The sequence below is a fragment of the Thamnophis elegans genome, chromosome Z (assembly GCF_009769535.1).
Source record: "Thamnophis elegans isolate rThaEle1 chromosome Z, rThaEle1.pri, whole genome shotgun sequence".
Classification (NCBI taxonomy): domain Eukaryota; kingdom Metazoa; phylum Chordata; class Lepidosauria; order Squamata; family Colubridae; genus Thamnophis; species Thamnophis elegans.
The window spans coordinates 40,924,713-40,951,812 of NC_045558.1; the positions used below are offsets into that span (position 1 = coordinate 40,924,713).

Consider the following 27,100-nt stretch of genomic DNA (forward strand, 5'->3'; position numbering starts at 1 on the left):
AAACATAAAAACATCATGTAACAAATACAAATTAATAAATCAAAATAACATTAAAATATATATAATAAGAAACCCCTTACTCTTAAGTTTAAAAATAAATTTAAAGTATAGGTTTAAAGAATATAAGTCTAATAAGAATAAATATACCCAACATAACAAATCTAATCATTCCAAAATCAAACTTTCATCTGTATCTTTCTCATGCAAAAAAATATATCCAAAAATGGTTTCCAAATAGAAACAAAGCTATTCTCCTGCACACTGCTGTGGGTTATTTCAGTCTGGTTGCCCTGGAACTGAGGAAAAGACTTTTCCTTGGCCACGCCTCCAGGAGTGCCTAATCCCCAGAAATTTTCCTCAGTTTGGCCCGTTTGGAAGCTGTTTTTGGGAGCTCCGGCTGAAATAGTGCTTTGGTTGGACTCTCTTTAATTCTTCTGACTTTTCCTACTGAGTTTATCTTTCCTCTTAGGCATTCTTGCCTTCTCTCTTATTCTACTATCACTCTCAGTTGTCTTCAAGCCTCCAGGAGGCAGGAGGTAAGCGGTTTGGCTGGGGGAAGGGCCTCCCTCTTCGATCTCCTCAGGCCGATCTCGGAGGCTTGCCGCACCTTTAAAACGGCGCGAGTGGCGGCAGGAAGGCTCCAGGAGCCTGTTTTCCCCTCGTGATTCCATTTTATTGTTTTCTTGCGAGTTTTCTTCGCTTTTTCAAGCCCCTCGCTCATAGGAACTGCCGCGGAGGCGCGCGCACGATCGCCCAAAGGCTAGGGTGATCCCCACATGGCCTTTTCAATTCCCTCATGGTGCGGTGGCCATTTTAGGCACAAATTATGCTGTTTAGGCCCAGCTGCAGGCCGCGCAGCCATGCTACAGCAGGGACCGCTGAGAGGCAGTAGGCCAGCAAGGGGTGGGGCCCTCTGGCCTTTGCCTCTCCTCTGTCAACGTGCATTTTTCGCCATTCCTGGACGAGCGGAGCTGGCGCCTTGGTCTAATCAAAGGCCATCGCCCGGCCTTGGGAGGCCTATTGTAATCCTAGCCTTTCTCAAAGGCCCAAACCTCCCCTCATCCCTGCTAGGCCAGTCTATCACTGACTATAGGCCTGATGACAAGAAACCTCCAGTTCAGGCACCTTCTGACTTCTGTTATCTATTATGTTATGTTTTGCATTTGCATGTGTCCTGATTAATGACAAACTCTCTTGTCCTTTGTTACAGAGCAGCCTACCATCTACTGCAGCTCTCCCTTATTCGGCCTGCGTTTGCTTGCTTGTGCAATCTTGGCATGGATAAATCAGGACCTCTGTCCAGTAGACCGGGACCCTCCCAGGGCCTGGATCAGGTTCCTTCTTTATCTTTGGGCGGGGGGGGGCTAGTGGAGACAGGGCTCCCTCCCAGACCCCTGCCCTCAGAACTCCATCTGCTGCTGAAGCTAGGGACGCTGCAAGGCGCCAACGGGCACTTGACAAGCAATTTGAAAAGGCCCGTCGCCAGGCGGCTAAGGAGACTCCCTCTGGGGATTCCTTTGTCCAGCCACTTCCCAGAAGGGATTTGACAGCCATCCATCCCTGGAATCCTCCGTTGTTAGCGAGGCCTCGGCCTTGGAGGCAGCGGATCCCATAGAGCAGGGTCTGTCCGAGGATGAGGACCTCTCCCCAAACACTCCTTCTTTCTCCGGCCTATTCAAGCCCAGCTTGTTTAAGTCGGTCCTCGGCAAAGTAAAGACCACCACCATGGTAGGCATTAAGCCAAAGCCCACTCCAACTCAGACTGATTCGGCGCCAATAAACCTGAATGCGGTCATGTTTGACGCCCCAACTTCCCAGCAAGAGTTGGTTCCCGTTCCGGGGTTGTTCCTGGACCTTATCCAGCGTCAGTGGGTTCAGCCAGCCACCTTGTCCTCACTAGCGGGGTGGACAGGAAACTATATACAATGGAGCCTGCCCTGGAAGATCTCTTGGTTCTTCCGGCCGTAGATCCTCCCATTACGGCCCTTACTTCTAATACCTCCCTGCCTGCAGACCTGTCTGAAGGTCTCAAGGCGGAGGACAGAAAGGCCGAGAAAGGGCACGTCTCCACTCCAGAGCCCTGCAGTGGCTGCTCCTACCTCATCAGAGGGCCAACAGGAACAACTCACCAAGACTGATTCCAGTACCTCAGTCGGTCAAGAGGTCCCTCCGGTGGTGGACATCTCCAGCTCTGACCAAGGGACACCTGTTCAAGGAGCCCAACCGACTGGTCATCATCACCGATGCCAGTCTCGCAGGTTGGGGAGCGCACATGGATCATCTCGTGGTCCAAGGCAGGTGGTCCACGGCGGAGTCGCGTTGCAGCATCAACCTTCTGGAGCTGCGAGCTGTGAGGCCCTCCGTCATTTCCACTGTCACATACGTCACCGTCATGTCCTATTGATGATGGACAACGTCGCCACCAAGGTGCACATCAACTGCCAGGGCGGCACCAAGTTGAAAAGACTGATGGCAGAAGCGGAAGCCTTGGGACTCTGGGCGGAGCGGCACCTGGAATCGATCCGCTCCGACCACATCTCCAGCGTGGACAACACCCAGGCGGACTGGCTGAGCAGGACCACCATCGACTCCGCGGAATGGCAGCTGAATCCTGCTCTGTTTCAACAACTGTCCCACAGATTTGGTCTTCCGCTGGTAGATGTGTTTGCGACAAAAGCCAACACGCACCTTCCGTACTTCTTCTCCCGCTTCCATTATCCGGGAGCAGAAGGAATGGATGCTCTTCACTGCAACTGGCCTCGCGGCCTCCTCTATGTGTTTCCTCCCCTTCCACTTCTTCCCCATCTTCTATTCAAGATCATAGAAGAGGAGGCAGAAGTGCTACTCGTGGCGCCCCATTGGCTCCGGAGGTCGTGGTTCGCCGACTTGGTCAGCCTGTCGGTGTCCCCACCATGGTGGATTCCCCCAGAACAGGTCTCCCTCAGCCAAGGGGCCATTGTCCATCCGGAGTCCCAGTGGCTGCAGCTGACTGTTTGGCACTTGAGTGGGACCTGCTAAGGGCTGAGGGTTTGTCAGACGACATCGTCCACACCATTCAAGCGGCTCGGCGTCCATCGACGACTAGAATTTACGACTCCACTTGGGCTACCTTTGCCCAGTGATGTGAGGACTCAGGACTCAGGACTCGACCGTGTCACTGCTCCAGTGGCAAGGGTGCTGGACTTTCTACAGGGGGGCCTTGGGAGGGGCCTCGCTCTGGCCATGCTTCATCGCCAGGTGGCGGCTTTGTCTACTGTTTGGGCCGGCGACCCTTCTCGTCCTCTCAACAAGGTTCCCAGGATGCCGCTAACATCCGGCCTCCCACGGTCCACCGTTATCTGACATGGCAACTTTATGTGGTGAAACAGGCCCTCACTGGGCCACCATTTGAGCCTCTCCAGACGGCCTCTCTCAAGCACCTTTCACTAAAGACTTCCTTTCTTATCGCCATCACCTCCGCCCGTCGGATCTCGGAGCTGGCGGCTCTGTCTATGCGCCAGGACTTGTGCGTCATCCATTCCGACAGGGTCGTTTTGCGGCTTGATCCGACCTTTCTCACCAAGATCAACTCCTGGTACCACAGGGCGCAGGAGGTTGTCTTGCCGAACTTTTGCCCACGTCCTTCCCATCCAAGCGAGCACAAGTGGCACAAACTTGACGTGCGACGAGCACTGAAAATCTACATCCATCGCACCTCCGATTTCCGGAAGTCCGAGGCTCTATTTATATCCTTCCAGCCCGGATCTCTGGGAAAGAAGGTCTCTTCGTCCACGATTGGCAGATGGCTCAGAGCCTGTATCGCATCTGCGTACGAACTACAGTCGAGAGCGGTGCCCCTTTGAATAATGGCTCACTCGACACGCAGTGCGGCGACTTCTGCAGCTTGGGCCACGCAAGCTCCGATCGAGGAGATCTACAGGGCAGCCGCGTGGTCTACACCATCTCCGTTCAATAGACACTATAAGCTAGACACGTTTGCTTCGGCTGAGGCAGCCTTTGGCAGGTGGGTGCTGCAGGCAGTGACTTCTTCTGTCGTACCCCGTGACTCTGATTCTGCCCGCCCAGATGGACATTAATTTGGGTATGTCCCACAGCTTGGACTCTCTAAGCAGTGTGCAGGAGAACGACCATTGGTCTTACCTGAAGGGTCCTTCTCTGCACACTGCGGGAGAGTCCAACCCACCCTGGTCTGTCCGGGGTTATGGATCGTCGTGTCAACACGATTCCATTCTACGGTTGTCTTCAGCTGCATCTCCATGGCCAAAGTGTCTCAAATTTCTGGGGATTAGGCATGCCTCCAGGCGTGGCCAAGGAAAAGTCTTTTCCTCAGTTCCAGGGCAACCAGACTGAAATAACGCACAGCTTGGACTCTCCCGCAGTGTGCAGAGAAGGATCCTTCAGGTAAGACCAATGGTCGTTTTCTGAATCCTTGTTCTTCAACATTTTTATTCATGAAGAGGTGAAGGGAATGGTTATTGGATTTATAAAGGATATAAAGTTGTATAACACTTCAAAAACCAGAAATAAAATCCAAAACAATTTTAATATTTTTTGAAAAATGGACTAAAAGTAACCATTAAATTTAGTATGGAGAAATGAAAATCATACTGAAGATAAATGCAGAGATGGGATACATGATATATTATTTTGTAGTGGGACATATTAAAAGGATCATGGAATTGTAGTTCATCACAAACTAAATATGATGGAAATAATACTGGTTGTTCCACAGTGGTATTCTTGTTATCAAACATTGGTTTTAGTTTTGGGAAAGGATTTAGGTAAAGTTGAACAGAAAAGGGCAAAAGAAAAATTGAAGGCACTAGGAATATTTAACCTTGAGAAAGGAAACAGTGGGAATAATCAGTTTGGTCTAGTTAAGGCACCAGACTAGAAAACCGATACTATGAGTTCCGGACCCATCTTCAACTCAGGGTTAAATTGTGTTGGGTATTTTCACTGCCTTGAACAAAATAATATAGGCAGGATTAAAATAAATAAATAAATAAATGGATCCTTTGTCTCTCTGAGCTTGATTGTTTTCTTGCAAACATTTCATAAATTATTTTAAAACTATTTAAATGTAGAACCATAAATAAATACAGGTTGTGCTTGTGTTCCAACCATTCATTCGGTGACCATTTGAAGTTACAACAGCACTGAAAAAAGTGATTTATGACTGTTTTTCACACCTACAGCTGTTGCAGCATCCCCATGGTCATGTGACCAAAATTCAGAGGCTTGGCAACTGGTTCACGCTTGCACTGTCCCACAGTCATGTGATCACCTGCAAGGGTGTCGAACTCGCCGCCTGTGGTTCGGATGCATCATATGCTGGCCACCCTCACCCTCATTTTAGTGAAGGGGGAAAAGTTGCAATATGTCACATGACAATGTGTCATTGGAACTTTGACACCCCTGATCTATTGCAACCTTCTGACAAGAAAATCAATGGGGAAGCCAGGTTCACTTAACTGATTCACTTAACAAGAAAGATTGTAAAATGGAGCAAAACTCACTTAACAACTGCCTTGCTAAACAACACGAATTGAGCAAACACAATTGTGGTCGTAAGTCGAGGACTACCTGTAAATACCATGGCACTCTTAAATATCTTGAAATAATGATTACATAGAAAAAGGTCAAGAATAATTTTGTTCTCTTAGTGTAGGTAAAGCTAGTTTTAAATAAAGCTGGTTTAAAATAACAAGAAGGCAGCTACTGAAATGTCCCTTGGTTAAATATAGAGGGTGGATTTCTCTCATCACTGGATGTATTTAAGCAAAGGCTGGAGAACACCAATAGTTTAAATATTGTGGCTTGATTATCTATTTGTTTATTCTAAAAATAAATCTATTCCCTATTCGGCTGAGTTATGGAAATAAAGTTTATTGCTTTAAGTGAACTTTGGAAAGAAACGGTGAATTCTAGTTTATAGCCATTACAGTGATATTACCCTAAAGGTTTCAAAGCCGAAGAGCCAGTACTGTCCGAAGACGTCTCCGTGGTCATGAGGTTGGCATGACTAAATGCCAAAGGTGCACAGAACGCTGTTACTTTCCCACCAAAGATGGTTCCTATTTTTCTACTTGCATTTTTATATGCTTCGGCTAGGTTGGCAGAAGCTGGGAAAGTAACGGGAGCTCACCCCATTACAGGGTGCTAGGGATTTGAACAGCTGAACTGTTGACCTTTCTGATCGACAAGCTCAGAGTCCTAGCCACTGAGCCACTGCTATTACCCTAGAATACCCTTATCAATTTCAGGAACTTAAAGATGTATGGACCCAGAATTCCCCAACCAGCATAAGTTGACAATTTCTGGAACTTGAATTTCACCCATTTTCCAGTAAAATTGAGGGAGGGGTTATGCGTGGTATTCTCAAAGCCTGATTGGTCCAAAGACTGAGGGAAATTTCTTTTAATATCCTCCTTTCCCTGTTGGTTCCCAGTTTCCTCTCAGTCTTTGGTCCAAGCACTGGCTTTGGTTCCCTTAGAGGAAAAGTATTAGAAAATTATACTTGTTCAAATTCAATTAATTGGCTTCTACTTCTAAAATTCTAAATTTGATTGAGCTGCAACCCTCAGAGACTGGGTCATCCATCTCAGATCAGGGTAGGAGAGCCGCTCCAGCAATTCCCTCCTACCTCGGGGCCTAAGGAGCTCTTTCCAGTCCCTGGCCAAGCAGGGGCGACAGGTTCCCTTCAGGCAGCTCCATGGGAGTGGCTGCACAGTCCTGGAAACAGCAGAGAAGCGGCGCAGCAGTCTGCAACTTCAAAGCCAAGCCGTGGCTTGAAAAGACGAATCGTGGCTGTTTGGAGGTGAGGAGAGTCTCCTTTTCTCTGCACACGTGGAGGCGGCCATTTTCCAGAGTGTCAGACCTGCATCGCGGCCACTAATCGAGGGCAGCAGGCATTGGGACAGTTCTTGGCAGTTGAAATCAGCACCCGCAGGGCCGCTACACCAGCAGGCATCCCCATTGGCCCAGATTGACTCTGAGGCAACATGTGAGTGTGTGATGTTGGCTGCAAGGACCGAAACAGCGGAGGCCTCCATGGAGACCCATGGCGAGTCACTGGAGGGGGTGATGGACAGGCCTAGGATGAGGACAGCATCCTCTAAGCCTCTGGCTGCACAATGCCCCTCCAGAGCCATGGTTAGGGATGAGCAAAGGCTGCAGCAAGCCCTGGAGAAACAAATTGCCAGGGTGGAGAAGCAGGCCCAAGCCACCAGGCCCAGTTCCCCCAGCAGGCCTAATAGATCTAGGTCACCTTTTAGGCCTGGTTCTCACCAGTCTGGTTTCCCTCCTAGAGACTTCAGCCCTTCTTCTCCCTCAGTTTCTCCTGCTGGGCCACATAGGCAGATTAGGCAGGAGGTTAGACCGTCCCCTCCAAGGGCAGTCAGGGACAACCCCTTGGAGGGCTCTTCTCGGGATTTCTTTCCACCATTAGGCCTTGGTCCCCAGGTTCCACTCTTCACAGGACCATCTAAGGATGACCTAGAACTTCTCCCCGAGAATATCAAGAGGCTTATTTCTTCAGCCATTACCAAAGGCATAGCTACGGCATGCCCCAAGGTGAGGTTAGGCCTCATGTGGATCACCAGACTAGACAATCCTCCTCCAGTACCTGCAAGCAGGAGAGTTCCAGGCCTCCTTCCCCATCAGTGGTTAGCGAGGGTTCCATTTTAGGGGAAGAGGCCCAACAGGATATGGGGTTCTCAGAGGACCAGGACACCATTTCCCCTGAACATCTGGCTTTCCTGGTCTTTTCTCTTTATCCATGTTTAAAACTCTTTTACACAAGGCCAGAAAGACCACTAAGATTGGGACAGGAGACCCTGCGGTTTCCCAGCCAAGGGATCCAAACTTGGTGATATTCACCACCACTACTATGTTCCTAGAGGTGGTCAAGAACCAGTGGGCCTGCCCTTCCACCTTCCCAACCCTGGGAGCAATGATCGCTGATTCTACAACATGGAGCAGACCTTCTTCCAGGCCCTGCAATTACTGCTGTAGACACACCACTAGCTGCCCTAGTTGCTTCTTCCTCTGTAGTGTCAGGGGATGCAGCCGACAAATTGAAACTGGAAGACAGGCGAGAGGAACTTACATTACATAAGAACTTTAACACTTCCGCTTGAGCGATTAAATCTGCTGTAGTGGCCTCCTACTTCAACCGCACAGCTGTCATGTGGTTGTGCCAGTTGCAGGAATGCATTCTTGTCCAGGACGAGCATCTTCTGCAAGACATCGTGAAGATCATTGCAGCCACACAGTTTTCTGTGGATGCCACCTTGGATTCTGTTAAATACGCGTCACAAGCCATATCTACCTTGGTGACTTCCAGATGTCTCCTTTGGCTGCGCAGTTGGCAGATGGACAATAAGTCCAAATGGAACGTGGCAGCAGCCACGTTCCATTTGGACTTATTGTCCATCTGTATTGTCCATACAGGCACTAATCTCTTTGGTGAATCTCCAGACCTGATTCTCATAGAGAACAAAGACAAGAAGAAGGTCCTACCTTCTAATGCTAAAAAACCAGACACTTGCCTGACTTCTTACTGCAGGCCTCCTTACAGGGCACCCAAGTTAGACTACCAACAGCATAGGTATTTTTCCTATAGATCCGACAGACAGGCTCAATGGCCCTTTTACCAAGACATGGGTACCAGGGCCAGTCCAGGCGGCCATTTCATGAGGGATGGGGGGGGCATCCCTTCCACAAGGGGAAATGACTCCAATCCGAGTCTCCCCATAGGCGGCCACCTGGAGCAGTTCACGGATCAGTGGGACCAGATAACATCAGACGCCTGGGTCAAGTTGACCGTCAGGAACAGCCTGTGCTTGGAGTTTCTCTCTCTGTCCCCAACGTTCTTCAGGAACTTTTTCCCATCTCGGGACCCAGAGCCGCCTCATGACTTTTGCCATCCAGCATTTGCTGGACATTCGGGCGATGGAGCCGGTTCCGAAGGCAGAACACAGGTTGGGTAACTACTCCAACCTGTTTGTTGTTCCAAAGAGTTCGGGGGGATGGAGGACAATTCTGGACCTTAAACGCCTCAATTCCCACGTGGTCTACAGATCTATCCTCCAGGGTATCAGGCAGGGGAAACTATCTAGCATCCATGGATCTAACGGAGCCTATGTCCACATCCCAATTCTGCAAGTCCATCACAGATATCTAAGATTCTCCCACAACAGACCCCCCTACCAGTACTGTGCCCTTCCCTTCAGCCTAGCCTCAGCCTCATGCACATTCACGAAGGTCCTGGCAGCATTGGCGGCTCACCTAAAATCCACCCTGGTGAGACTCCAATGCTATCACGAGGACGTATTCATACAGGCCCATTCACATGCACAGGCGATTCACGACCTCCATCTACCATCCATACACTGCAGTCCCTGGGATTCTCCGTCAACTTCCCCAAAAGTCATATCTTGCCTGCAGCTTGAATCCTTCATCTGTGGGCAGTGATAGACTCAGAAGTGGGACTGGTCCATCTTTCCTCGGAACTTCTCACCAGTCTTCAATCGCTGGCGCATCAAGTACGCGCAAGTCATTCAGTTTCCATCCTCACATTGGCCCACCTCTTAGGCAAGATGGTATCATGCATAGGAATAGTGCCCTGGGCACACCTACATTCCAGGACTCTTCAATGGGCTCTCATCCCATACTAATGCAAATGAATGAGCAACTCCTTAAAGACAATTCCTCTGCCAGTGGAAGTACGTCTGTCCCTGAGGTAGTGGCTGCCTCCAGCCCTGCGATGCGGATCCGAGTTCTGGGAGCAGGACTGAGTTACGATCACAACAGATGTGAGCTTGTTTAGTTGGCGAGCCCTGATGGACTCCAAGTTGGTGCAGGGTCGATGGACGATCTCAGGCCTGCACCACAACATAAACTGGCTAGGGCTAAAAACAGCTTGCCTAGCCTCTGACACTTTAAGGACTCGATTGCTGGCCGGCACGTGCTCCTCTTGATGGACAACGTTGGCACAAAGCCCACATAAACCATCAGGGGGGCATGCACTCCAGGAGCCTATGGCTGGAGGCCCTGAAACTCGGATCCTGAGTGGAGAGACACTTCGCATCAGTGTGTTAGAGCACATCTTGGGCACGGCCAACCACCAGGCCAACTGACTAAGCCGCACGATAGTCGACCACGGCAAGTGGCAGCTCCAGCCGGAACTATTCCAAAAGATCTGTCACCGATTTGGCACGCCCTGGTGGACTTATTTGCAGCCCCAGTGAACATTCAACATCCAAGATTCTTTTCTCACTTCCCGGCTTGAAGCGCGGAAGGAACAGATGCCCTCATGAGTAGATGGCCGCTGGGGCTACTTTATGCCTTTCCCCCTCTTCCACTCATCCCGGGGACTCTGAGAAAGATAGTAGTTGAGAGAGCATACATCATTCTAGTAGCTCCTCATTGGCCCAGATGGCCTTGGTTTGCCGACCTTGTTCAGCTCTCCATCTCTCCCCTGTGGAGGATTCCTCTGGAGGAGATCACCTTCTGCCAGGGGGTCCTAATCCACCTGGAGCCCCAGTGGCTACAGCTCCAGTCCATAGTTTCCCACATGGGACCTAGCAATAGCAATAGCAGTTAGACTTATATACCGCTTCATAGGGCTTTCAGCCCTCTCTAAGCGGTTTACAGAGTCAGCATATTGCCCCCAACAACAATCCGGGTCCTCATTTTACCCACCTCGGAAGGATGGAAGACTGAGTCAACCCTGAGCCGGTGAGATTTGAACAGCTGAACTGCAGAACTGCAGTCAGCTGAAGTAGCCTGCAGTGCTGCATTTAACCACTGCGCCACCTCGGCTCTTGTTCTAGTTCTAAGGGTTTTGACAGGGACTCCCTTTGAACCATTGTGGATGGTCCATCTCAGGTTCCTATCCCTGAAGGTAGCATTCCTAGTCACTGTGACATCCGCCCGGCACATTTCTGAGCTGGGGGCCCTGTCATCCAAAGAAAATCTATGCCAATTCCATCAGGATAGAGTGGTCCTGCGCCTGGACCCCACCTTCCTCCCAGAGGTCAATTCCCCCTTCCACTGAGTGCAGGAAGTCATTCTCCCTAATTTTTGTCCAGCTCCTTCCCACGAGAGGGAACACCTTTGGCACCGATTAGACATTCGCTGCACTTTGTGCATCTATCTCAGGCGCATGTCAGCTATCCGCAGGTCTGAGGCCCTCTTCATTTCCTTTTTGCCTGGTTCCCTGGGGGCCAGGGTCTCATCTGCCACAATTGGCAGGTGGTTACGGCAAGCCATATTCACTACCTGAGTCCCCAGGCCAGACTCCACCCAAGGGGATCATGGCTCAATCCATGCAGAGCACCACTACTATGGCAGCGTGGGCCACAAGAGCCCCATTCGAGGACATTTGCCAGGTGGCCACCTGGTTGTCCCTGACATCCTTTATCCGACACTATCATCTGGATACTTTTGTATCTGTGGAGGTATCCTTTGGGCACAGGATTCTCCAGCAGGTGATGACTGCCCCTCCCCTCGGTCTTGAATATCCCTCCCTGGGATGGAGCTTGGGTATGTCCCACGTGTAGCCCTTCCCTCAATTATACTGAAAAAGAATGTTGGTCCTTACCTGAAAGTTTCTTTTCTGTAGAATTGAGGGAGGAGCTACATCCCCCCACTTAGTTCAGCATTAGTTGTAACTAGTCAGGAGGGATGATTAGCAGTCGGGTGGTCTCTGTGTTCTGTTTTTCAGCCTTTGTCATTCATAATTCGACCTCGAGGAAACTAGAAACCAACAGGGAAAGGAGGATATTAAAAGAAATTTCCCTCAGACTTTGGACCAATCAGGCTTTGAGAATACGCACTCGTAGCCCCTCCCTCAATTCTACAGAAAAGGAATGTTCAGGTAAGAACCAACGTTCTTTTTAAAGTTCCCAAAGTTGAACAGAACTTTACTGTAAAGAATTGATTTCTTTTCCCAACCTTATGCTTTCCAGAAGGATTGAATCGCATAATTTCCTGTCTATCCACATAATATGAATCCTACTGTATCCAAATACATCTGCATAGAAGCAGATTATGAAAAAATGTTAGTTTTGGGGGATATATTTTCCACTGTCTGTGATCATCTATATAATTGTGGTGTTAATCACTTGCTGCAGCTTTTTTTGTGTTTTTTAGATTAATACACGCAGATAATATTTTGCTTGTTACAAATAAAAACTGTATTCTGGGTATTGAATTTCTTTTCCCAAGTTTGCAGCATTTGACATCCAGGATAGTAAACTTTAGGAAGCTGTTTTGTACATTATTTTGTTACCTCAGAGTTGTGTATAAATTTAGATATTGTACAAGTAAATGTGAGAAATATTTTGCATCCATCTTTTTGAAGTAAGTTTGCCCCCAACTATTAAAACAGTTCTTATGCAATTTATTGACTTTAATCTAGATAATGAACTTGAATTTCTTGCTACTATCTACCTACACAACTGCTACTCCTCATTTTTTATTAATAAAAGTGCATTATGTTCCTGAAATTTGAGTATGGTTGACAACAATCTTGGCTTATCAACTAAAGAAAAAATGCTGTCAGAATTCCTGAAAGCATAATGTAACTGTCATTAGCCTCCTACACAAACTTTTCAAAGAGAACTTGTTTGCTAGAAGGAGATGGGAATGTGTGGTTATAGCAACGTTTTTAAAAAGCTTTCATTGTATGATACATGTTTATTTTAAGAATGGTACCACATAGTTAAAATTTTCTACTTAGTAATATTTTTCCAGAAAATATTTTTCCCCTTTCAAGCGAGGACATATTAAGAACGTAGGTGTTAGTGTTATTTAGTGAAAACTATTGTGAAGATAATGTGTAGTGGTTCATGAGCGCTTGAAGTTCTGTTTTGAAGTACTCCTTATGGGCAATATTGTAGAAACTTTTATTTTTAACAATCTCGTTGTTTCCTGTTTGATGTGATTTTTCTTTTAAAAACGGTAATTATTTTTTCCTATGATTGCTTCTGTTCACTATAGAAAGCAAGCCTAGGATGTCTGCTGTACTCAATTACTGTGTTTTGTTTCCAGTGATGTCATAATTATTAATCATTGTTAAAAATTAATGCAAGCACATTAATGCACATTAAATCACTATTGAGGATCAGTAACTACCATTCTGGTCCAGTGCTTTTGGCTTGACCTGTTTTTACACAAGCACTTTTTATATGCAAGTTGTTTTATTGCACTTACACATACATACAAAATTAAATACCCTTGAAGAATAAAATTAATGTGATAGGTAGTCCTCCACTCATGACAGCAATGGGGACTGGAATTTCAATTATTAAGTGGTGATGGTCGTAAATTGAGAATCAGATCCAATTTTATGGCTGTTTTATGGCAATCATTAAGAGAATCAAGATGTCATGAATCTAAATCACATGGTTGTTAAGTGAATCACAAGATTGTAAGTGCGAACCTATTTTCCTGAAAGGGTGGGTTTTTTTTTTGGCAAAACACACTAGAAATGGCAAAAAAAATGTCGGTCAGTTTCCATAATGCAGTCATGTGACCATGGGAGGAGGATGCAACATTTTGCGATGGCTAGAAGTACTTTATGGGTTGTAAAGCACCTTTTCTGAGGCAACTATTATCTCGAAACAGTCATTAAACAAAGCCAGACTACCTGTAGTTTACAAGCGTTCCCTCCACTTATGTTACAGTAATTACAATTAAATCAGTAAAGTTGAAATTAGAAACTGAGTTGAGTAATGGAAGTATGGAATCTTATCTCAGCATATAGATCTACACCCTAATGTAGGCCATTTACTTTACTGTTCAATAAATAGTGGTTTATAAATGGACACATAGGTTGCTATGCATTAATTGGCACTTTTAAAGGATTATGTCCTTCTACATCACAAACTCTCAAACTCGATTGCGTCATGGGCCGAATTGTGATGTATTGCAATGTTTTTTGCTTTTGCGGAGACAGGATAGGCGTGGCCTGCATGTGATGTAGCTGCCAGTTTAATAGGCCTGTTCTACATGCTTAACTAATTCATAACTGTCTGATGTGTATTTAGCTTTGTCTAATAGGCAATGAATGGAAACTGACAGGATTAACTCCACCTTTCTACAGTCTTTTCCATCCTCTAGGGAAGTTACCACACTGATGTTTTTCTCTCAAAAGTAGGTAAAGAAACGGATGAAAAGCCATCACCCAGTTCCAGTTTTATGAATGCTCAAATATTTATCCCAAATACAGCTTGTCCTTGCTTAACAACTAGAATGGAATCAGCAATTCCATTACTAAGCAATGCAGTCATTCCATATAAAAATCACTGCCGTGGTCATGAGAAGACTGGTTATAAAGTTTTTTTTTCAGGGGCATCATAAGTTTGGCTGCTAAACAGCACAATCGTTAAGCCAAAACTACTTGTAAATTTGTTAGCTTTAAAGTGACCAAAAGGTTTCTTACTGTTTTTGTTAGTTGTTAAAATCTCTCCAAACCACCATTAAAGGAGAAAATAATTGGTGCTTGGCCTTTTAAGTGGCTGGTCACTTTTATTAATTGTTTTAATTATTTATATATTTACTATAATAAGTCTGAAGTATTTTATCTGTGTTTCTTTTCAGTAGCAATGCAGCAAGTTTTGGATAATCTTACTGATTTACCCTCATCATCAGGAGCTGAAGAAATAGACCTTATTTTCTTGAAAGGGATTATGGAGAATCCTATTGTAAAATCACTTGCTAAGGTATGAAATATTTATTTATGTCAGTTAATTTCCAAATGGTGACTTCATCTTCTCAGGTACACTAACTAGCCCCTTGGAAATCCCTGATGTATCACATGAGGAAAATTGATTATGAAATAGTTTTCGAGAAAAGGGTACACTGTTGGGGACCCTAGAACACCCCAAGAGTGCACTGCTTTAATTCAGAAGAAAAAAATATTTAATTGTAACAATGTGAGGGGTGTGGGGGAGTGTACTAAATATTTTTAGATTAAAAAGATGAAGAGAGCCTACCTTTAGACATGTATTGCTTCACAGTTCTTTACAGCCCTCCCTAAGTGGTTTACAGAGTCAGTCTTTTGTTCCCAACAATCTGGGTCCTTGGAAGGATGAAAGGCTGAGCCAACCGTGAGAATCAAACTGCCAAACTGCTGGCAGCCAGCAGTCAGCAGATTTAGCCTGCTGTACTACATTCTAACCACTCTACCACCACGATTCTTAACTTCATCTTTTAGATTTCAGTAAAAATTCATTAATTAAATTCATTAATTTGTTGTATCAAAAATAGCATGTGAAAAGATAAAAGAAGAGTAGATGTTTATGTGCATGGTGAGTTATAATTTGAAGTTTCAATATTGTGTTTCTTCAGTATTCAATGTATGACCACAATTGAGCCCAAAATTTATGTTGCTAAGTGAGAAATTTGTTAAGTGAGTTTTGCCCCATTTTACAACTTATCTTGCCACATTTATTAAATGAATCATTTCAGTTGTTAAATTAGTAACAAATTATTAAGTGAATCTAGTTTCTCCATTGACTTTGTTCGTCAAAAGGTTGCAAAAGGGGATCACTTGACTTGGGGATACCTTTACCGCCATAAATATGAATCAGTTTCCATACAGCCAAATGTAAATCACATGACTATAGAGGTGCTGCAACAGTCATAAGTGTGAAAAATGGTCATCAGTCACTTTTTTAATGCCGTTGTAACTTTAAATAGTCACTAATTCAACTGTTGTAAGTTGAGGACTACCTGTACACACTTAATAGATGAATGGCAGTTTCTTCTCCAAAAGGGGAATTATTATTTATATAATCTTCAGCTTAAAATATTCATTTAACAACTATTCAAAGTTACAGTGCAGCTGAAAAATGTGACTTTACACCTCTCAAAATGTCCCTAAAGTCACATGATCAAAATTTGGTTGCTTGGCAACTGGCATTAGAATAACCCGCTCCCTCTTGAAAGGGAGGGATGCGGATGACCTTTACAAGGTAGAGATGAGGAATTTGTTCAGTTTCTAATGGATAAAGTCGCTCGGATTCGGACAGAGCTGGACTCCAATTGCACGGTACCAGCCGAGGTACCGGGGGAAGGTCTTGAGCGCATTTCATGGATCGAATTTCAACTTGTCTCTTCTGAGGAAGTGGACAGGGCCATGGGAGCGTTGAGTGCCTCCACTTGTATACTGGACCTGTGCCCCTCCTGGCTGGTCTCGACCAGCAGGGAGGTGACACGTGGCTGGATCCAGATGATAGTTAACACCTCTCTCCGGGAGGGAATTTTCCCGCTCCTCCTAAAGGATGCGGTGGTGAGACCCCTCCTGAAGAAACCTTCTTTGGACCCAGCCATTTTGAGTAACTATCGTCCAGTCTCCAACCTGCCCTTTGTAGGGAAGATTGTTGAGAAAGTGGTGGCCTTTCAACTCCGACGGTCCTTGGATGAAACCGATTATCTGGATTCCTTTCAGTCGGGTTTCAGGCCTGGTTACAGCACGGAAACTGCTTTGGTCACGCTGACTGATGATCTCTGGTGAGCCAGGGATTGGGGTCACCCCTCTATCCTTATGCTCCTTGACCTCTCAGCGGCCTTCGATACCATTGACCATGGTATCCTTCTGCGATGGTTGCGGGAGGTGGGAGTGGGAGGCACCATACTTTGGTGGTTCTCCTACCTCTCGGACAGGTCGCAGTCGGTGTTAGTCGGAGGGCAGAGGTCGACCCCAAGGTCCCTCAATTATGGGGTGCCCCAATTATGGGGTCATGTCCCCACTCCTATTTAACATCTATATGAAGCCGCTGGGTGAGATCATATGCCGGCACGGGATTAAGTACCACCAATACGCGGACAATATGCAGTTGTATCTGTCCGCCCCGTGCCAACTCAGTGAAGCGGTAGAAGTGATGTGCCAGTGCCTGGAGGCTGTCAGGGTCTAGATGGGTATGAACAAGCTTGCACTCAATCCCGACAAGACCGAGTGGCTATTGATGTTTCCTCCCAAAGATTGGCCAATTATTCCATCTCTCAGGCTGGGGGGTGAAATTATACGCCCCTTGGAGAGGGTTCGCAATTTGGGAGTCCTCCTGGATCCACAGCTGACTTTAGAATACCATTTGTCGGCTGTGACCAGGAGGACCTTTGCCCAGGCCTGGTGGACCAATTGTGACCCTACCTGGACCGGGAGGCCCTTCAGATAGTCACTCACACCCTCGTGACCTCAAGACTGGATTACTGTAATGCGCTCTACATAGGGCTGCCCTTGAAGAGTGTTCGAAGACTTCAGCTAGTCCAGAACATAGCCGCGCGAGCGATTGTGGGTGCACCTAGGTACACCCACATTACATCTATCCTCCGCAAGCTGCACTGGCTACCCATTAGTCTCCGGACTCGCTTCAAGGTGCTAGTCGTTACTTATAAAGCCCTACATGGCATCGGACCTGGGTACCTGAGAGACTGCCTCCTGCCAATTACCTCCCAAAGACCGATCAGATCGCACAGACTAGGCCTTCTCCAGATTCCATCTCTCAGCCAATGTCGGCTGGTGACCCTCCATTGCAGCTCCAGCCCTCTGGAATGAGCTCCCCGTGGAGATCCAGACCCTTACTACTCTCCCGGCCCTCCGCAAAGCCACTAAGTCCTGGCTGCTCCGGCAGGCCGGGGGGCTGTTGAAGTATCCAGCCCCACGGTAACTATGAATGTTGTGTATTTTAAATTGTTGTTTTGTCTATTTATCCCCTTCCCCTATTTATTATAAGCCCCCCGGAGTCCTTCGGGAGTGGGCGGCATACAAGACCAATAAACTAACTAACTAACTAACTAACTAACTAACTAACTAACTAACTAACTAACTAACTAACATACATGCATTTTCATTCATTGCAGCATCCTGAGATCATGAGCCTGCCGGTTGCAATCTTCCCAGCTGGCTCCAACGAGCAAAGTCAATGGGGGAAGCCAGACTTAACAAGTTAATAATGCAGTAAAAAGATAATAAAATTGGGCATGACTCACTTGATGATTGCTATGTAGTGAATTTTGTTCCTAATTGTGGTTGTAAATCAAGAGCTGTCTACCCTGACCTGATGAAAGGATGACCTGAATTTAGTTGCCCCCGTCTTTCTAGATATCAGATGGGAAAAAAATAAATGTGGATATTCATTATTGTGTTCTCAATTGCGGTTCAGCTGAAGATAAACTTTTGGGGAAAAAATCCTTTTGCTTTTGCTAATTTGGATACAGTATGTATGATTTATACTTCCTTGGTCTCATTTACTTTGCATTGAGTTTTCAGCCTTGAAGTAATGCTTCAAGGCTTAGGAACTGGTGTCCCTATCCATTTTTAAAACAAAAATAAAACCAGACTTCTATGGTAAAAATAGACACCATAAGGAAGCAGATGTAAAATAATAATGATTCTAATTTGCTAACTTGGTTACCCTAAGAACGTCACCTTTCAGCATACACCCATTTTATACTGATACATATATTTCAATGAAACATTTTATTTTGTAAGATATTTAGTCTTTATAACATTACCTGTGGTGAGAATCTCTACCAGAATCTGAAGCATAATTGTGCCTTACTATTTCCAAAAGGCTGTGTATTAACCTTATTATTTTACTTCAGTTACTAGGAACAGAAACAAAAAATTCAGAAAAGTATGTTTGCATGCTTTATTTAACAGAAGTGCTGTTTTTTCAAGGATCCTGCAACAAAGATAAAAATCCTAAATTGCACTGCATGAAAAAACAATTTGCAGAAAGTACAATATAATTGATCTAGCTGAGTTGTTATCAAAATACCTAGTAAATATTGTAAAATCAATGGTAAATCAAAAACCCTTTTCTTGTTAGTATGACTTACTCTAATTTTCATAGGCTCATGAACGATTAGAGGATTCCAAACTTGAGGCTGTGAGTGATAACAATCTGGAGCTGGTCAATGAGATTCTTGAAGACATCAGTCCATTAATAAATAAAGATGAAAATATTGCCGAATTAGTTGGTATACTAAAGGAGCCACACTTTCTGGTAAGTATATTTCAGTGATGGGCAACCTTTTTGGCGTGGTGTGTCAAAAATCGGCAAAAAATCGAGCATAACTCGCGTTGTGTGTCACTTCGACAAAAACATAATTTTGCGCAATTTATAGTTTAAACTACAAAAAGTATAATTGCAATATATAATTGTATTTAATAAACCAAAAACAAATTATTTAACATACCTGCTTAGTAACTTCTTTGTTCATCAGTCGATTTCGTATGTTGCCCTTGATATTATTGAACTTGTTTGGGGTGCCGTGAACCAGGGCTGTGGAGTCGGCTGCTTCCAGCTCCACGTCCTCATCAACATGCCGCTCCAGCCCGCCCCTGCTATGAATATTCCTAGTGACGCTAGGGCGAAGAATATGAATATTCATAGCGGGGGCGGGCCGGAGCGGCATGTTGATGAGGACGTGGAGCTGGAAGCAGCAGACTCCACAGCCCTGCCGTGAACTGAGATAAGTGTGGTGCGGTCATAACCGACAGTCCCAGGAGTAGACTCCCTGTGCCGGCCTGACTGGAGAGAGGCGCGCACTGTTCCCGCGCTCCTCTCCTGCGGGTCCTCCCTCGCCGTGCTGATGACGTGTGTGCGCACGGAACGCACGCCTTACCAGCAGCCCCTGCGCTCAGAAAGGGGCGGCGGCGATACAGTAAGTGAGTGTGGGCGGGGGAGATCACACGTCCCGCCCCCCCGTTCCTCCAGCACAGATTCTTTCATCCTCAGCGGCCGTGCAGGAGCCGAGGATGAATCGCATGAAATCCTGTGCGTGTCACCCCAAATGGCTACGTGTGTCAGCACTGACACGCGTGTCATAGGTTCGCCATCACTGGTATATTTTCTAGTCTTAACAATTAAATATATTTTTGTTTAATTGCTATAAAACATGAAAATAGGTAGTTTTTTTTAAAGACAAGACTTTATGGTCTAGATCTAAAAATGATTGTCTTAATGTTAGACTGAAGTTGATATAACTTCAGAAGCTTTTGGTCTTGGAGTGTAAATATATTTTGATTGATTAATAATTTTAATTACAATTTCTATTTAATTTAATTCAGATTAGAGCATAATTTAGCTTTTCTTCTGAACTGGATCACATTTGTTGTTTTGCACTGAAGAAAAGATGCTAGAATGAGCAATCTGTACAAAAATTCTCTGTATGATGAATAGAGTTTATCATATATTGTAGTTGCTGTTTATAAAATTGAGAAGTTGCCCTATTAATATTGTAGGACCATTCTGGATTGCGATGAAATGGCCTTCAAATTATTCGGTGTAACTATTGGTCAATTATAGCTGTAAAAAATGTATTAAATGAATCATCTCATCCATTCTCTATTTACAGTCACTCTTAGAAGCGCATGATATTGTGGCATCAAAGTGTTATGAATCTCCTCCTTCTAGCCCAGAAATAAATAATGCTTCAGTGAACAATCAGATAGTACCAGTAGATGCTATTCGTATACTTGGTATTCATAAAAGAGCAGGGGAGCCTTTGGTAAGTATGACTTCCCCTTTCCCTTTTCAATATGAAATGTATTTGACAGACTTGCATAATCTGTGTTGTTTCTTTAATTAAAATTATAAGATGGCAAAATACTTCTTGAATAGACACTAAAATATAAACATGTAGTGAGAGAGGCATAATTTTTTAAATATCTGTTTTTATATATTAAGGCAGTCCAATGCTTTTGTGAGACTGCAAGCTTTTAGTGTGTGAGTGCATATGAAAGAAGAATAATCAAGTTCATTGAAAACAATGATATACTCCAGGGAGAAGAAATGCTAAAGATTTGCTTTCATATCTCTATACATGTTCTTCAGCTAGTAAATAGAGTAGATGAATAAATTTGTTAATAAGTTAGATAAAGTTTAAAATAATTGTGTTCAGTAAATTGAAAATGTGAAAAATCCATGTTTATAAGTTAATTCCTTGTATGAAATCCTCTTTTGCTTTTGGATTTCAGGATCATAACAGTGTACAAGTTTTAAGAGTTCTTATGTGATGTCAACTAAAAAGAAATCACAGTGTTAAGATTCTAGTTCTGAAATGGGTATAAATGTTTCAGAGATAAACTCTGATGCCCTTCAAATGTTCATTTAGGGTGTGACATTTAGGGTGGAGAATAATGACCTGGTGATTGCAAGAATCCTTCATGGAGGAATGATAGACCGACAAGGTCTCCTACATGTAGGTGATATCATTAAAGAGGTTAATGGTCATGAAGTTGGAAACAATCCAAAAGAATTGCAAGAACTCCTGAAGAGTATTAGTGGTAGTGTCACTCTGAAGATTCTTCCTAGCTACAAAGATAATATTGTTCCCCAACAGGTTAGTAGTACTATCCTTGATTTGAAGCTATATAGTGAATGTTACTTTGTTTTCTTTCCTAGGTCTAATCAAATATGTTAATTAATCCAGCTATAGTCATATTTAAAGGTGACAGCTGTCTGCAGTTAATATTTTGCTAAGAGCCACTTAAAATATATATGTAAATGCACTGTAGTTACAGGAATTTCATTCAGAATGCAAGCATTATAAAGCTGCAGCAGACTACAACTCAAGTATATAAAAAGGTGCATGTTAATATCTATTATTATTATTAGATTTGTATTCCCCTTTTAAAATATTTTTGGCCAACTCAAGGCAGAAAACAAATTTAATGTTCTTACTTATTTTCCCTCTACAACACCACTCTATGATGTGGGTTGGGCTAAGACTAGTCCAAAGTCATCCAACTGGGTTCCATGATTAAGTGAGCTCTAGAATTCACAGTCACCTAGTTTCTAGGTGAGCACCTTAATCACCTACACCAAGCTGACTCACTATTGAAGATGAAAATGAAGATGTTAATTTCTGGGCAACAAAATTAATGCAATAATTTTAGTAAATTCTTAAAAACAGGATGTTCGGTCAATTCCTTGAGAATAAAATTATACATTATACTTTATTGGTTTTTATTTCTTTCTGCCCCTATGTACAAATGGCACATGAACCACACATCTTATTTTTACTTGTTTTCTTCTGTAAGTTCTTGGCTTAGAATTTTATGTCTGGAAAGAACACCCTATTACTCTGTGGTTAAATGATGGGGTCAATGACTATATTTTGCCTGAAGTGATCAAATATAACTGCAAATGGTTAGTGCCTTTACTGTCATCTCTGTATGGGTGTGTTTGTGTGTGTGTGTGTGTGTGTGTGTGTGTGTGTGTGTGTGTGTGTGTGTCAACCAAACCAGGCACATTTCTAAGATTTTGGGGCTACCATTAATGGTTCTTCTCTATAAGAAGGGTAAGTGGGATGATCTAGCTAACTGTAGACCAATTGTCATCTAAACAATGAATATGAGTCATGGACAGATTCATAGAAGGAATCATAGGGGATAAATAGGGTGATTTTAAGAATGGATAATGAACTGTTGTCCCTATTCTGGTACTATGACAGTTTATTCAGAAATATATGAATAATTTAAATCCATCCTTATATCCATAATATTTCGACTTTAGTCACTTTTGATTCCATAGTAGGTCAATTCAATGGGATAAGCTCAAGAACACACCATGGGCAGGCAGTTCCTCCAGCTTGTATCTCATTGTGTATCAATGCTGTAAGGTGTATAATAATCAAGAGCTACTCTCTAATGAAATATGAATGCAACATAGAATGCATCAGAGATGTATTTTAGTCCTTGCCCTGTTTAATTAGTTCATCAACTCTGTAATTGAAATTGTGAACAAATCAGATAGCCATGCACTTAAACTTGCAGGCTGCAGATATCAATACTGCTAAATGCAGATAATGCAGTCCTTATTTCCCACTCTGCTGTTGGACCACAGAAGAATGATTCCTTCTATCAGATGAAGTATAAAGGGAAACTTTAGAAAAGCTCATATAGGCAGTCTCCGGATTATGGAAAAGATCTGTTCCCAAGTCTGTGCTCAAGTTGAATTTTTAGGTTACTCAGGTGTATATGGTTCTTATTTATCATCCTTTAGTCAGATTTGAATATATAAAATGTCAGAGATGTTTCAGAATATTTATGAAAACAGTGTTTTTATGAATATTACAAATTTTAAGAGCATTTTTTCAAACTCTTACATTTAAGACATTTTTCTCATATAATAGTGTTTATGGAAATGTATTAATAATTGTAAATTATCTGTTAGTTGGGAGTTCTCAGCTGCCAGTATTTTTAAATATTTGGAAGTTGTTTTCTATTGTAAGGGAAATAGGATGGCCCATCATGATTACATCTGTCTAATGATTTGAAGATCTGTAACAGCCATCATATGATTTTTCTTCATTAAAGGAGATAGTTTAGTTTGAGATATTTTGAAATTTTTCCAGGCTAAAATGCCCACCTGGGGCTCTATGGTAAGAAAAATATTCTTGAGATAGCCCAGACTAAATGTTTAAGGACTATACTTACTACACCCAGATAAATTGTTGATGTCTACCTTAGGTTAGAAGCCTAACCTAGAAGCGAATTTGAGATTAAGGCATGGTGATTAAGACTAAATTACTACTTAACTCCATTTCTTTTCCTTAGGATCTTACCCATTAATAACAACTGAAAACTTTCCACTAAACCTGAATAATCTTGTTGGGGAAATGGGAGAAATTGGCATATGACAAATATTTCCTTTAGAAAAATTGAAATTCAGACAAATACTTTAATTTTCAAAAAACAGCACTGGGTTGTCATAAGAGTTGCTTGGGAGTGGCTAATTAGCCTGCCTGTAGTGACATTTCCCAAATTATGGTAAGGTAGTTTCTGAGCTAGGTGTATAATATAATCCCTTTAGTATTTCTACAGAGAATATACTCTTAAAACCCATTAGAGAAACATGTCTGCCGTTATGGAACAAGGGATATTGAAGTAGCCCAACATATATTGCTGTGACATTTACAGATGTGTCTCATATATATATATATATATATATATATATATATATATATATATATATATATATATATATATATATATATATATATATATATATATTCATTCTATCTTTTCTTCAACAATATCTGGGTGAATTGGCAATTTCTATGTTATTTTCAGATGCTACATCTTCCATTATTCAAATGGTAGCAAAATATTGTGCAGCAGCAGTGAAAATGAGGCAGCTATTGTTGCAAAGTCTTCCATAATTATAGCTCATGTATTAACCATTCTCAGGCCTTTGAGTATAATACTGTTGTTTATTATGTTTCTTCTATATCTCAGGTGTCAGTTTTCCATAAGATTTTATGTTAAAATCTTATATGCAAAAAAATATTTATGCTTAAGCAGTAATAATAAATTTTTGGGAAGCCAATACTGAGTGGTTGACTGAGTTGTAGCCTAGTCCAATCTCACTACATAAAAAGTAATTTTGTCTTTTCAGAACTATGATTTGCTGAATAAACCTAAAATGTTTTGATGCAATATTTGAAAAATATTACATTGTAAGAATTTGTGTGTTGGAACTTTCTGTAGTATCCATGTATTCACTGCTTTTTAGTCATGTTTTATTCAAAACACTGTTTCTAAAAGACGACTGACTGTAAGATGTGGAATAAAATAAATTAACTTTGAACAAACATTAAACTATGTGTAAAATATCTTTAAAATTGTATTAAAAAGAATTGTTTCATTGTTTTAGTAATCATGGAAATGATTATTTAATGTAAAGGCAAGTCACTTTGTTACAACATTAATCAATTGTAACCTTTCAATCTATTGCATTGGGACAGAGTTTTCTTCTGTGGCAGATGGCAGAATCTTCTATGCAAGTTTGGACTCTTAATTAAAATATTGGTTTCACTTCAGCTCACTTGACTGCATTCTGAGAATAAAGACATCTAAAAATAATTGGGATCAGTAAAACACAAATTATAACATAAATGACCATACAATAACTGTAATAATGGATTTCAAGGGATTTGTACAGCTTGAATCTTTACCAGAAACTTAATCATCTTTCACAATTGTCCTCTGGACCCTTCATTTTGCTGAAACAAAGAAAAAAAATGATTAAAATCTTAAGCAAGTGACAAAATTGATGAGCATTTGTAAGTCTGTTAGAATGGTTGTTCTTAAACTATTTTTAAAATTATGTTTCAGGTATTTGTGAAGTGTCACTTTGATTATAATCCCTTCAATGATAATCTCATTCCATGCAAAGAAGCCGGTCTTAAATTTTCCAAGGGAGAAATTCTTCAGATTGTAAATCGAGAAGACCCAAACTGGTGGCAGGTTAGAGATTGTTAAATGTAATACAAATTTTCAATGCATTAATCCAGTCTTCTTCTATATACATTCTGCATTTATTTATTTTTTTAAATGCTATTTTGTAACCTGTGAGGAATTACTGTTAAATATAATTTCAGGCAAGAGAGCTAGTTTGGTATAGTAGTTAAGAAATCAGTTCTAATTTTATCCTAAGAACAAAGTCAGCTGGGTGATCTTGGGCCAGTCACTTATTCTCAGCCCTAGGAAGAAAGCAAAGGCAAACCACTTCTGAAAAAGCTTCCCAAGAAAACTGCAGGATCTTGAAGGAAGGAATGAAAAAAGAAAAAAAAAACAGACAGAAATTCAGAACTGTTTCATGAAAGTAGAGTAGATCCTTAGGCTATCCCTTCTATGTGGTCAAATTATAATTCTGTCTGTAAAAAGTAATACAGACTTGTTGAGATCATGTGCAATTCTGTGCTAAGTTAGAATGACCAAATTATACAAATCAGCACACAGATATACTGTAGTATAACATATTTTTCAGAGTATAAGACGCACCAAGATTTTGAAGAGGCAATTTTTTAAAAAAAGGAGATAAGTAGGTAGAGGGAGAGAGAGAAATACAGAAGGTAGGTAGGGAGAGAGAGTGAGTAGGCAGGTTGGTAGCTAGAGGAATAGAGGAGGGGAGAGAGAAATACAATACCGTATTTTTGGAATGGAATGGAATGGAATTTATTATTTATATGCCGCCCTTCTCCGGGAAGACTCAGGGTGGCGAACAATCCAAAAAGGGAAAGGGGAACATCAAAATGAAATACAAATAATAAAAATAAGCAACAATCGCACAACCATACATGTCGAGCGGGAAGGGAACTCATCACCCCCAGGCCTGCCGGCAAAGCCAGGTTTTGACAGCTTTTCGGAAGGCCTGGAGAGAGAGGTGAGGGTCCGAATCCCTGCGGGGAGTTCATTCCAAAGGGCCGGAGCTGCCACAGAGAAGGCCCTCCCCCGGGTAGTAGCCAGATGGCATTGGCTAGTAGATGGAACCCGGAGGAGGCCAACCCTGTGAGATCTAATGGGTCTGTGGGAGGTAATTGGCAGCAGGCAGTCTCTCAAGTACCCAGATCCAATACCATGAAGGGCTTTATAAGTTACGACTAGCACCTTGAAGCGTATCCGGAGACTGATCGGTAACCAGTGCAGCTCGCGGAGGATAGGTGTATAAGACATACCTTTTTACTCCAAAAAAGAGGGTGAAAATCTGGGTGGGTCTTATACTCCGAATATAGCAGCCTAGGTCGTCTGAAAAAGGGGCAGGTGAAGCGGGCGCTGCAGAGATTGTGATGGCTAGAAAGGAGAGATGTTTCACTTTCAGGGCTCCCGCTTGGCTAGGCTCCCAGGAGGGCTCAGGCAGTGGCGGTGGTGGCAGCGGCTCCTCACATTGCTGGGGAGTGAAGTCATTGTGGCCATTGTCTCCCCTGAGTTGCCCGGCAAATCCTGAGGCACCTTTCACTTACAGGAGGAGGAGGAGAGTGATGGCAGAGTATACCAAAGACTTTGAGTAACAGAGAAAGAAAGCCGAGCTTGGAACCTGACAAAAACTGCCGCCCGAAAGGCACGCCTTTCTTTACCAGTTACTCAAAGGCTTTGATTTAAGGAGGCGCTGCTTTAAGCCACCCTCCTCCTCCTCCTCCTCCTGCAAACAAAAGATGCCTCAGAGATGGTAGATTTCTCAGGAGATTGGGAAGTTAAAAACCTAAAATGGGGTACAATTAAGCTTGATTCAAAGGGTTTGGTCCAGAGAGATTGGGGCAGAGGGTGCGTGGAGGAAAGGACGAGGAACAATTT

General features: G+C 43.2%; 1 protein-coding gene across 6 annotated transcripts in view; it reads left to right on the forward strand.

Annotated features, from left to right (window-relative positions):
• MPP6 (membrane palmitoylated protein 6) overlaps positions 1–27,100 on the forward strand; it is a 55,371-nt gene that overhangs the window by 17,313 nt on the left and 10,958 nt on the right. For 3 of the 6 annotated variants that reach the window (XM_032236851.1, XM_032236855.1, XM_032236856.1), the window contains exons 2-6: positions 14,611–14,732; positions 18,870–19,022; positions 20,377–20,529; positions 21,136–21,363; positions 25,142–25,273. In XM_032236851.1, coding sequence (XP_032092742.1) covers positions 14,616–14,732; positions 18,870–19,022; positions 20,377–20,529; positions 21,136–21,363; positions 25,142–25,273 — 783 coding nt within the window. In that variant the 5' untranslated portion in view covers positions 14,611–14,615. The remainder of the gene's footprint in view (positions 1–14,610; positions 14,733–18,869; positions 19,023–20,376; positions 20,530–21,135; positions 21,364–25,141; positions 25,274–27,100) is intronic. The other 3 variants (XM_032236853.1, XM_032236854.1, XM_032236857.1) reach the window with 2 other exon arrangements.